The 12,405-nt window shown below is 43.8% G+C and overlaps 1 protein-coding gene across 5 annotated transcripts in view; it reads left to right on the forward strand.

Annotated features, from left to right (window-relative positions):
- RIC1 (RIC1 homolog, RAB6A GEF complex partner 1) overlaps positions 1-10,930 on the forward strand; it is a 104,385-nt gene extending 93,455 nt beyond the window's left edge. For all 5 annotated transcript variants that reach the window (XM_066604246.1, XM_066604248.1, XM_066604247.1 and 2 more), the window contains 5 exons: positions 120-406; positions 2,352-2,540; positions 4,573-4,750; positions 5,429-5,617; positions 7,254-10,930. In XM_066604246.1, the coding sequence (XP_066460343.1) occupies positions 120-406; positions 2,352-2,540; positions 4,573-4,750; positions 5,429-5,617; positions 7,254-7,539 (1,129 nt within the window). In that variant the 3' untranslated portion in view covers positions 7,540-10,930. The remainder of the gene's footprint in view (positions 1-119; positions 407-2,351; positions 2,541-4,572; positions 4,751-5,428; positions 5,618-7,253) is intronic.
- The last annotated feature ends 1,475 nt before the right edge of the window (positions 10,931-12,405 follow it).

Genomic DNA, 12,405 nt, shown 5'->3' on the forward strand with positions numbered 1-12,405 from the left:
ATGGCAAGCATCCATGAAACGCTATGGACAAACGTATACTACTGTTGCGGTGTATAGCTGTGAGGCTGCTCTGGTGATTTGACGGTAGATTTGGTGTAAATGACTTCTGTGCTGTTTAGGTGGAGTAAAGACAGCGACTGCGCAGAGAACATGTACATCGACATGATGTTGTGGCGGCACGCTCGGCGACTGCTGGAAGAAATCCGCTTAAAAGACCTTGGCTGCTTTTCTGCGCAGCTGGGATTTGAGCTCATAGGCTGGCTTTGCAAGGAGCGGACACGGGCCGCACGGGTAGAAGACTTTGTTACTGCCTTGAAGAAGCTTCACAAGGACTTCCTTTGGCCTTTTCCAGTTATACCCGTCTCTTCCATCAGCTCTCCATTTAAGAACGGCAAGTTCCGAACGGGTATGTTGGCTGTACTGCATCTCAAACGTTTAGGGTGCCTTCACACCATATTTGTTGCCGGCTTCTGTAGTGGAAAGTATATAGTGAATACTCGGCACATCTGTAGAGGCCACACGGGCACCTAAATGGGGCTGATAGTGCTGCGGATTTCAACCTTTAGTCTATTTTAAATAGGATGCGGCTTCTGTGCGCACATTTTCTGCTCCGCGTGGACAAGGTTTTTCTTGAATTTTCATCCCCATGGCTTTTACTGTAAATACCGCAGAATCTTGGCAGATAAATTCTGCAGCATTTAAGACGTGTGAGAAAGGACCCACCTAGCGGATTCATAGGGGGGGGGATTTGCTGCAGATCATTTGTAACTATGAATGAGTTCAGCTCCTCTGAATGGGAGGCGTTCTGTAGCAAGCGCATGAGTTTTCTGGTTCATTCAGATTAATGGACTAGTCAGAAACGTCTGCAGCACTTCTACCGGATATGATTTCACCCACACCGTTTTGGGTTCAGTTCCTTTTTACTTTAAGGCCTCATGTCCACAGGAGGCTCGGGAGCCAGCCCTGCCGGGAGCCAAGGACATTATTATTTGTCTGGGTCTGCAGTGGGCCTACTGGGGCTCAAAGGTTTAATCTGCAACCTACTATGGATGGACATGATTTGCCGTCTGTGTGCTGTACTTGGGAATATATTGGCATTAGTTACATTCGATTGAAAGTAAATATGTACGTTTTTACTTTTAACCCCTTAATGACATGGCCTATTTTGTGCTTAAGGATGCAAGGATTTTTGGCGGATTTTTATCTTCATTTTTCAAAAGCCATAACTTTATTTTTCAGTTGACGCAGCTGTATATGTTTTTTGCATGGCGAACTGTAGTTTTTATTGGTGCCATTTTTGGGTACATAGACTATATTGTAAAACCTTTTTTTTTATGATCGCAGGAAGAGAAAACGCATCAATTCTACAATAGAGTTTTGGTTTGTTTTTTTTAAAGTGTTAAATATGCAGCATAAATGACACAATACGTCTTTTTTTTCTGCGGGTCGGTACAATTACTATACCAAAATTTTAATTTAAAAATGTTGTTTTTTTTTTAGGTTTTTCCACTTTTCTGCAATTAACCCCCCCCCCCCCTCTTTTTTTTTTTTCTTTCTAAATTGCTGCATTTAAAGTCCTATAACTTAAAAAAAAAAAATTTATGTACGAAGCTCTGTGAGGGCTTATTTTTTGAGAGACGAGCTGTAGTTTTTATTGGTTCTATTTTGGGGTACTTGCGTAAAATGCATTGTGCTTCAGATTTAGCTTTTTTTTTTTACGCCTTTTGCTGTGCAGGATAAAAAGCATGTTCGATTTATTGTACATGTCGTTATGGACGATACAAAGTATGTGGGTTTTTCTTTTATGCTAATATGAGAAAAAGCCCCAAATGATTAGGTTTTGTTTGTGTTTTTTACATTTTTATTTTTTGTGCAATTTTTTTCTTTTTTTTAACACCATTTGTGTCCCTCTGGGGAGTTACATCATAGCACCTATGATCGCTATGATAAGGCATTGTAGGATTTCTCTCCTGCAATGCCTTATCGCTTATTACAACGCACACGAGCAATGGCAATACAGGATGCCTGTATGTGGTGTCCTGTTACCCTGACAACCTGCCGGGCTGTCTGCGAATATATCGCGAGAGCCTGATAACCTCACCCTTCTAATGCCACTATCTACATAGATCGGATGCACCCCCTCTGTTGCAGCGGGAGGCAGCCTATCAGTGACTGCCGGCTCCCGCTGCTGGATAGCGCGAGATCTCTTATAATCTTGCTCTATCCCTATGACGTAAGGGTACGTCCAGTTGCGGAAAGTACCCCGCTGCCAGGACGTACCCTTGCGTCAAATGGAGGGAAGGGGTTAAACTGTCAGCAAAACCATTTTGTCTTCTGTCTGTTATTTCCAGCAATCGGAGAGCAGATTTTGAAGTCCCAGTCAACTGATCACTTTCTGGATGTAGATGGCGGTCTTCCGAGCGTTCCTCGAAGTCACACTTGGATGGGAAGTATTGGAACTGCTCATCGAGAAATGGACAGCGCCTCCTCTCACAGTCCGCACACACAGGACGCACTACTGTCTCCGCTATTAAATAAAGGTATACAGACAAATGGTCCCCTCTACTCCGTCCTCTAGGCTGATCACCATACAACCTCCTGATCATTAGAAATCTCAACACTTTGGGAGCCGAGACCTTTAAATGATCTCATTAACATCACAAATTGTTTATTACATGTTATGAGAATATGACCGGTCCTGCACCAATGGTGTAGTGAAGGCACCTATGAGAGTACGCGCTGGTCCCTGCAGGTGCTCGGGTAGGGTCCTGCGGCGAGAATGAATGCTCAATTGCAAGAGGGTGAAGCTTAGAAGCTGTGTTTCGTTTTGTCTGTATAGTGCAATATAGACTATAGTTATCATAATGTTTTTTCTCTCCCCTTAGGGCACCTACACATGAGTGGAAATTCCGCCGCGGGATTTCCGCCGCTGGAAGCCTGCATTGGATTGCATTAACAAACGCAATCCTAAGCATACGGCCGCGCGAAATCTCGCGCGGCAAACAAACTGCGGCATGTTCTATTTCTGTGCGAGCCCCGCACAGAAACGTCACTCACCCGCCGCTGGCTCCGGTCTGCGCATTAGTCGCATGCAGCCGGTCTGCAGAGCCGGCGGGTGAGTACGCGCTGGTCCCTGCAGGCGCTCGGGTAGGGTCCCGCAGCGAGAATCCTCGCCGCCGGATCCGACCCGCCCGTCTGCAGGCGGCCTTAAGAAGAAAAAAAATATAATCTTCTTTTTCTGTTGACGTAGCAGTCTGAGGGCTTGTTTTTTATGGGGCAGGTTGTATTTTTTAATGGTGCTATCTGATACACCATATAGTATACTGAAAAACCTTTAAACATTTTTCTGTGTGGAGTGAAAAGAGAAAAAAAAACAATTCCACCAACTTTGTGGGTCTAGTTTTTACAGCATACACACTGCAGCAAAAATGACAGAACTTTTTAAATTTTTTTTGCTGATATATACTGCTTTTAAAAAAAAGTCTTTGAAAAAAAAAAAAAAAATTGTTGTCCCCATCTTATGACCGCCATAATTTTTTTTCTCTTCTCTCTCCTGCCATTAAAGCGATATGAAGGCTTGTTTTTTTGTGGGACGTCCTGTGGTTTCTATTTGTTCCATTTTGGAGGGTGCACGACTTTTTAAACAATTAGTGATAATTCTGCTAATGAATCCTACATATTTCCCATGATGCCTCAGTTTTGCAGGAGTGGCTGGATCTCATACTTCACTTGCTCTGATATGGGTCCTTTGTAAGGGCAATAATCAGTGACGCAGAACTTCCGTCCCCCTAACTCATTCTGCAGAGCCTATGCTTTGTGTGATGTAGCGTCACCCTGCTCTTCCCTTCCTGTTTGTGATGGGTTTGTACCCGGTTCGCTCTTACAAATGAGAGGCAGGGGCTAGCAGTGTGAAGCCACATCCTACAGGGGTGCACTGGGGATTCTGCGCACACAGATAGTATAAACAGTTAGTGAATCGGGGGTTGAATTTGCATTGCAGGGCCATAAGACAGGGCAAAAAGTGTATCTTCTGCAGCACTGTACATGGGGAGACATTGGAAAGAACAAAGGTTTCTGAGAGCTGCTAGGAGGAATTTGATTAATGCTGATGTAATAGTTCGCATGAAAGCAACCATACGGGGGGGGGGGGGGGGGGGGAGGGGCGACTTCATGTCTGCACAGCGAAGTGAGGTAGTCAGACTTGGATCACATGAGACAGTCGTATTGAAAGGGTTCAGAATGTATGGAGGCAGCTGAGCTGGAACAAAACGCATTTTACTGCTAAAATATTGCTGGGGCGTCGGCATTGGGTTTGGAAAAAAATATATTGCTAGATTAAAGTAACTTTTTTACTTGGTGAAAACTTTTCTATATTGTTATTAGTTCTGCATTGAGTTCCAGTAGGAAAAATTAGTAGAATGTGGAAATTCTGACCGTGGGGTGGATCTTCCTGAGGGCTTTGGCTTTTGTCCTCAATATTGTAATGGATGAAGCCCCTTAACCCCTCTCCGTATTGCAGCTTGTTGCAGACTGTAATCCTATTTTTCTTTCTTTGAATTGCTGTACTTATAGGAGATGAATGCAGCATTGGTTCAGCGACTGACCTCACGGAGACCAGCTCCATGGTGGATGGGGATTGGACAATGGTAGACGAGAATTTCTCTACCCTGAGTCTGACACAGTCAGAACTGGAACACATTTCAATGGAGCTGGCCAACAAGGGGCCTCACAGATCTCAAGTCCAACTACGGTAGGTGTTAGCTATGGAAGAATAAACATATCCTGAGGCCCCCTGTCCACGGCCGTGACGGAACATCGCTAGCGATATTCCGTGCGGATGAGGAGGGGGGGCCAGCTGTCAGGTCTCTACGGTGAGCCTATCTGACAGATAGGCTCACCACAGAGAATCGTGGCATGCCGTGATTTGAATCCCGCGAGCGGAGAATCGCTATGATTCTCCACTCGTGGACAGGGGGCTGCGCTTTCTGTAGCAATGCTATGGAAAGCTTTCACTGTGTTCGCTGTGGCCGTATTATCAGCACAGATAGCGCAATGAACTAACGTCTGTGGACAGGCAGCCTTAGTGGTGTCTGTGATAACTTGTCACACAAACTCTGCTACATCTATATAAGCAGACTAGTTAAAGTCCCCTTACGATAAGGGAGTGGCTTTTATTGTGTGGCTAAAAAACTATTGTAATGCAAGTGAAAGGGTAAATAAATGGCGGCACAGAAAGTTATCATAATGGGTAGATGTCTTGTTAAACTTTACCCGCAGAGGTACAAGAGGTATGCAGGTTTTTACTAGCTTTATTTTGAATGCAGTTTCCTATTTCTGCTGTCTGTTTATAGCCCAGCTAGCCTGATGTAGAATGAGCTCCATGAATTATGAACAATCACTAACATTTGGTTATGTCTTCTACCGACAGCTACCTGTTGCATGTTTTCATGGAGGCGGGCTGCTTGGAGTGGTGTGTGATCATTGGGCTGATACTCCGAGATTCTTCAGTCATTAACCAAGTGTTGAACTTCCTGCAATGCCCTGAAGTTGCTGAGGAAATGTTACAGGGCATTCAGAATGGACTGCAGGCTGTGGATGCCTGGGCCCTTAATGACTGGTGAGTGCCAACTCTTTATGGAAACTTTGTATCACATTTATCTTTGTTCCCCTGCCAATTTTTCAGTGTCCCATTAGCTGTACCTTCCAGCCTATTAGATACATCAATTATATTATATCTCAGTACCTTCCAGCCTATTAGATACATCGATTATATTATATCTCAGTACCTTCCAGCCTATTAGATACATCAATTATATTATATCTCAGTACCTTCCAGCCTATTAGATACATCGATTATATTATATCTCAGTACCTTCCAGCCTATTAGATACATCGATTATATTATATCTATCTATTAGAGGCTGTAAACCTTTCTCTACAGATCTGTAAATCTTGTGAAAAGATTTTAAAATCTGACAACACTGTTACAGTAGTTCTAGATAATTTACCTAAAGCTAGGAATTTTGATAAAATATGAAGTCCTACTTGCCCACTAATGTGCCCACAAGATCTTCACCACGAGCAGTGTTGTTGTTGTTGTTAATAACCTTGCTGCGGGGATCAGAGAAAACTCCCCAATATAATCCAACAAATATCCATCACGGCAGCAGCTAGGCCTGTGGGCTCACCCTGACATAAGTGTACTGCATGGTGCATTCATGTACTGACGACAATCACACGTGTCACATGTCAGGCTGAGGGAAGAGGTTATGGTGCAATGCAGGGATATGGTAGAAAAACCAATGACTGTAAAGGACAGACTAGATGAACCAGGTGGAATTTTTCAGTTTCCCCATGTGTATAGATATGCTCATCTCAGGCATGCTTAAAATCACTTAGGCTAACTTCATACAGGCAAGTGAGATATGGGGCAGTGAATCCCACCTCCATGTCGCGCTCCCCACCATGTGAAATCCCCAGGGATGCTAAGTGTTTTCATGGCAAATCAGCCTTGCATCACTTTGGGGAGTCAGGGATCCTCCTGCGCGGCTGTCACAGCCACGGCAGAGGATTGCAGAGCTTCTCCCATTGCTTTCAAAGGGGTTGGCAATGCTGCGGGCAGCCGCATCGAAAAGACTGGGCACTGCGATGTGAGATCCTGCAGACAAATAGAACATGTTGCAATATGTTTCCTGCATCGCGGTGCCATGCAGGAAAATATTGCTCATCTTGTAACGCACAAATCTTGCATGATTTTAACACGTGTGAAGCCGGCCTTACTGTTCCTTCTCCAACCACATCATCTGGAAGTTTGTTCCAAACATATACTACTTTCTATAACCTCTTCTGACCTAATTTCAGACTGCCCCTAGTAGTGGAACCAGGGGGCATAGCCTGAAGTTAGACGATCAGAAGCAATGTCAGAAAATGTTATAGAAAGTCTGTGATTGTCATCAGTACATGAATGCACCATGCAGTACACTTATATCACGGTGACCCCACAGGCCTAGATATAATGCAACGATTATCCATCACAGCAATAAGGGGTGCTTTCTCTAATCCCTGCAGCAAGGTTATTGACCACCGCACTGCTCGTGCTGAAGATCTTGTGGGCACAATTGCGCTTGGGAGAAAGAGGAGGGTATTGTGAAAGCTTTGGGTCTCTTGTTTCTACTATGACCCTTTTATTTACTCTTCCTATCGATCTAGTTAAGTGACTAATATCTTGCGTTGCATTTTATATTATTCTTCAGCCCTGGATACAAGCCATTGCTAAACATCATAAAACCTCAACTTCAGAAGCTGAGTGAAGCAACAGAGGAGCAAGTGCCACCTGAAGCCTTCCAGCCTACAGTCATCTCAAAGGTCACGGAGCAATCCAGCCCTCGGGCAGAGGACAGCCGCAGCTCAACCAGTCACAGTGCCAGTCCTCAGAGTGACGCGGGCAGCTGCAACATCAGCAGACACGAGGAGAACGTCTCAAAACAAGAGCAAGATGAGGCTCTACAAGAGGGAAGTTATGACTGCATTATTTCCTAGTGCGCTTCCCTGGCTGCAAACACAACAGTATTATAGACTCCATGTGGCTGCTCACCCGGCTCATGGTTTTAATGGGGTGAAAAATATCATCTTTTTCTCGGTGGTTTCCAAGAAATCCTAACTCGGCAGATTTGAAGCCTTACGTTTGTTTTTTTTTCTTTAACAATATATTTTTATTAATGAGAACTCAAGGCGGTGTCCACCTGGAATCAGTGGCTCCTATATCCACAGTTGTACGGTAAGAGGTCACGCACGTGAGACCTGAAGCCTCCACTCCACTCGTACTCCGGTTTTTTTTAAAAAATAATCGCCCCTTGGTGTGAAAGTGTAACTTTGTTCTTTAAGCATTATGAGGTTCAGCCGGCTATTTCACAGTTGGAGCTGCTACAGCGTATCGGCTTCCACTTTATTTATTTCATCTTCTCATAACCCAAGAACTGCAAGAGTCTTTGATAAGTATTTGGGTCTCCTCCGTTTTTGGGAGGGGAAGGACAGGAGCCCGTGTAGGCTGTTGGGATACATAACGCAAGTCAAATTATCGTCCACTTTAATGGATCAGCGGGGCAGGCCTTCTACATCGCTGAACACTTGGGTGCTATGATCTTTTTATTTTTTTTTCTTTTCATACATCTGAAAGGTTTGGTATAACAGTGTAAATAATGTGTATTTTCTGTGAATACTTCTCTCTAAGCATTATAAAGATTGCAGTTTATTATGAATTTGTAAGATAAAGTTTGCAGCAGGTCCGTCAGCGCCAGCCTGCCACTTTAGCTGGAAAGCCATTTTTTTTTGGAAATGGACACAACACTCTCTAATATCAGTTCATCAACTACACTGTGCTTCTACAGAATCTTCATTTTAACTACTGTGACTGACCCCAGAACAAATCCTTCTGTTGTCGAGCTTTTTAAATAAGGTACAATAAGGTTTTTTTATTTATTACCTTTGTACAATAATTCACTTGAACAGTTTTTTTCTTTTTTGTAAATAAAGTCTGCGATTCTCTTCTGTAATATCGGCACCATTAATTTCAACTAGAGGCAGAATTGTATTTTTGACCATTTTATGATGTCCAGGACTTTCTTCTTCTTTTACCTTCCATGAATTGTGTGTTGGGATGGAAACCAAGAACACGTGTAGATTGTCAGGTCTCATCGTTAATGTCCCCAGAGCCCAAACACAAAGACTGATATCCTTGCATTTCACTATTAGGATATAGAAATCAGTCAGTCTGTACGGTGCAAGCCGAATGAGGAGAAGAAGCCTCTGTATTATTTTATACAAGACATACATCTTTATTTTTATAATAGAGCTATTTGATTACTATGTGGACCAAATGTTTCTAGTAACACATCCGAATGTGATGAAAGAAGAGTGATTGTAACACAGGTTTTACAAGGACAGTTTTAAAGCCTTTGATTCTGGTATGAACAAGATTCTTGAGGCTTAATAGGGCAGAAGACCCCCTGGTCTAGCTGGCCACATGCAACCAAAACACATCCGTCTGCAACGGCCAATGACCGCACAATTATTTCCAGTAACTCGGGCGGGCGGGTGTAGTTGGACTGCGTGCGGCCAGCTGGACCATTATCCTCAGCTTAAAGGGGTTCTGTCATTTAAATAATAAATAAATATCAATACTTGCCTAGGCCACCCGAATCAGTCGTCTTACCCCACCTTCTCCCCACGATCTTTTCCTGGCTCCTGCAGTCCCCCAGGTCACCTCACCGCCAGCAAGCCGAATTTTCATCTTCTGGTGACTAAGCATCCATTAGCGGTAGTCTTCTACCTGCAGGTCAGTGTACGCTATGTCACTAGTGATGTAGCGTTCATAGCATAGCAGGAAGCACCAGGTGTATGTCAGGTGAATGCAGAGACTGCGCATGCGCACAGTCTTGTTGCGAGAGTTCCTATACGAGCGCCACGAGACAGAGCGCAGTCTCTGCATTAGCCCGATATAGCATCTGGGGCTTCCTGATAGGCAGTGAACGCTACGTCATTAGTAGCGTACATTTGACGTGCCGGAAGAAGATTGCAGGTGCATAACAGAGGATGTGTTTGGCTTCCAGCGAGGGGAGCCAGGAGAAGATCTGTGAATAGAAGATGCGGTAAGTATAGCTTTTTTATTTTTGTAATAAAACCCATTTAAAGGCTGAAATCACATGACCGTATTTGCACGTGCGGTGAATAAAACCCATTGCTTTCAATGGATTCATTCACATGTTTGTTTTGCGTGTGCAATTCTGCTGCGCAAAAGATCCACAGCGTGTTCCATTTTCTTGCATGTTTGTGCAGGGGCATAGAAATTATTAGATTAATTAGGCTAATTGGCCATTTCAATGTATGGGACAGTGACTGATTTGTGTGCGCAAAAAATACAGTATAAACAGTTGCGCGTGCAAATATGAATATGCTCATGTGAAGTCTACCTCCATTATAAAGAGTGCTCAGAATAACTATCTCATTTGAAAAAGGATTGCAATGACTGATTCTGGGCAGGACCACCTAGAAGTCTACACTACATAACCGCTAATCTGCTCTATCATTATGCAGTCTTGGAAGAGCTTTCCTTTATCCCTTAAAAGGGACAATATTAACATGGACTAATGATTAAGAGACTAGGGATAATATACACAAATAACACACCTCCAACGATTTGGTCCCTTTCCAGATATCCAGGATCATTGTATGCATATGCTCATATATATAGGTGAATTCACACCAGTGGGGACTCTTTCTCCCTTTCCTCCTCCATGGGGATTGATTTTAGAAGCAATGAGAAATCCTCAAACCCTTTAATTAGGACGACTCCTCCTTTAGTATCTAATAGAGGAAAAAAAAATACCCATATGCCAAAGGTAATCATGCCTTCATAAGAATACATTGCCACGGTGTTTGGGATCTGTATCACACTGAGGAGGTCTTAAGCTGTGTTGTACATCTGCAAGGTGATCCCACAGATATGTTTCTTCATCCCGGATACAAATCCTATTTGTAGTTGGATCCTATAACATTGTAGATGTGAAATTAGGCACAGGATACTTGAGAAAGGAAAAAAAAAAGTTGCAAATGATTTACAGTTATTTGGAATGCAGGTTTTAATGAAATTTGTAAGAACTCTTTTCAGAACCCCAGAAAATGTGACATGTAAGAGCGTCATAAAGAGAATACTTTTACTGAAACCTGTGCTCGATTCTCCCCCTTCCTTTTCATTTTGGGTAACGTTTTGGTTTTCTTTCCCCAGACACATCTGTGTTCTCTTGCAGTCTAGGGACAAACCTCTCCTGGAGTTTGTTACATTGCTCAATTCACAGTTCTGTGAGACACTAATTCAAATAAGTGCAATAAATTATTAAAGTAATAAAGCTATTGTAACTTGCTTTTCCATAAACGTGACTTGTAGTTATTATGGTTTCACATTCTTTGTTTTGCTCATACCAATTCCATCTTCTATTAAGGCCGCCTGCAGACGGCGAGGTCGGATCCGGCTGTAAGAATTCTTGCAGCGGGACCAGACCTGAGCCCCTGCAGGGACCAGTGCGGCGCTTATCTCTCCCGCGGCTCCGCCTCTTTGATGTGCTGGCTGCCCGTCGCATGCGCAATCCTATGGCAGTGGCCTCAGGCAGAAATTCTGCGGGAACTCCCGCCGTGGAGTTTCCGCCCATGTGCAGGGGGCTGAATACTTACAAAAAAGTATGGTGCACCCCTATCTTGCAGTGGATTCTGTAGGAGGGGTGAGTGGAGAATGGAGCAGCAGACCATACAGGGGCGATCCAGCTGTCGTCTGTCTCCTATAGCTGGTGCCCAGCCCTTGAACACTGCAGTCTTGAAGGGGGGAGGAGGCACCTAAAACTTACTGCAACTTCAGAGGGAGGAATAGCAAACACTTATTTTCATCTGTTAAACCAGCAGGAACAGAACAGACTACAATCACAGACCAAATCGTGTAGAGGCCACCAGATACAGTCTGAAAGGGATTCTGTAAAAAAAAAAAAAATTCTATACTCTTTCTCCCCTGTCAGTTTACTTACCTCATCTTCTTGCTTATCTTCAACTGCAGTCGCAGGGGGAGGGGCCACCTCACCTCCAGCTTGCTTATTCATCTGCTTCCTGTGACGAAGTGTCCATTCACAGGCAGTCTTCTGGCTGCCGGCTAATGTATGCTGCGCCACTCAATCACAGTAGTGCTGAGCTATTGTAGACACTGCATATGTGCACTGTGTCTGCAATAGATCAGCATTCCTTCCTAGCCAGTGAACGCTATGTCACAGTGACGTGACCTTCACTGACCTACAGGAAGAAGAATGGGAGGAATACACTCTTAAGAGGATCCAGCTGGCTTGCAGTAAGCTAACTAAGGCGACTGGAGCAGATGCGGAAAGGAGCCTGCCTGGGGAGGGATAGGAATGTTCTATTTTACCATGTAATATGTGCAATTTGTGCAGGAAAATGCTATGCATACGCAATTACCCCTGTGTATGAGCAGTGTTCATCTGCAACGTCTTTGAATGACAGCTGGAAATTTAAAGAGAAAAGAAACCAGGAAGACCGCGTATTTCAGATGCCATAATACGCAATTATGTGCAGGCAGAAATCACTGCTCTACGTGGGTCCATGTATATACACAGCAGTTTACCACACCCTCATGAGCCTGCCCTTATAGGCTCCAGAATTTTAACTTGCGTTTATATAAAATCCTATTTAAAGCCTATATTACAGGAAGAGGCAGATGCAGAGTCTCTATGGGTCACAATACAAGGAGGGAAAAACAAAATCCTCATATAGGGGTTTTCTATAGACCACCAAATAAAAACAAGCCACCGAAAATCTAGTAATGAAGCAAATTCATGAAGCTGCAAATCACAA

Source organism: Eleutherodactylus coqui, chromosome 5, assembly GCF_035609145.1.
Source record: "Eleutherodactylus coqui strain aEleCoq1 chromosome 5, aEleCoq1.hap1, whole genome shotgun sequence".
Lineage (NCBI taxonomy): Eukaryota > Metazoa > Chordata > Amphibia > Anura > Eleutherodactylidae > Eleutherodactylus > Eleutherodactylus coqui.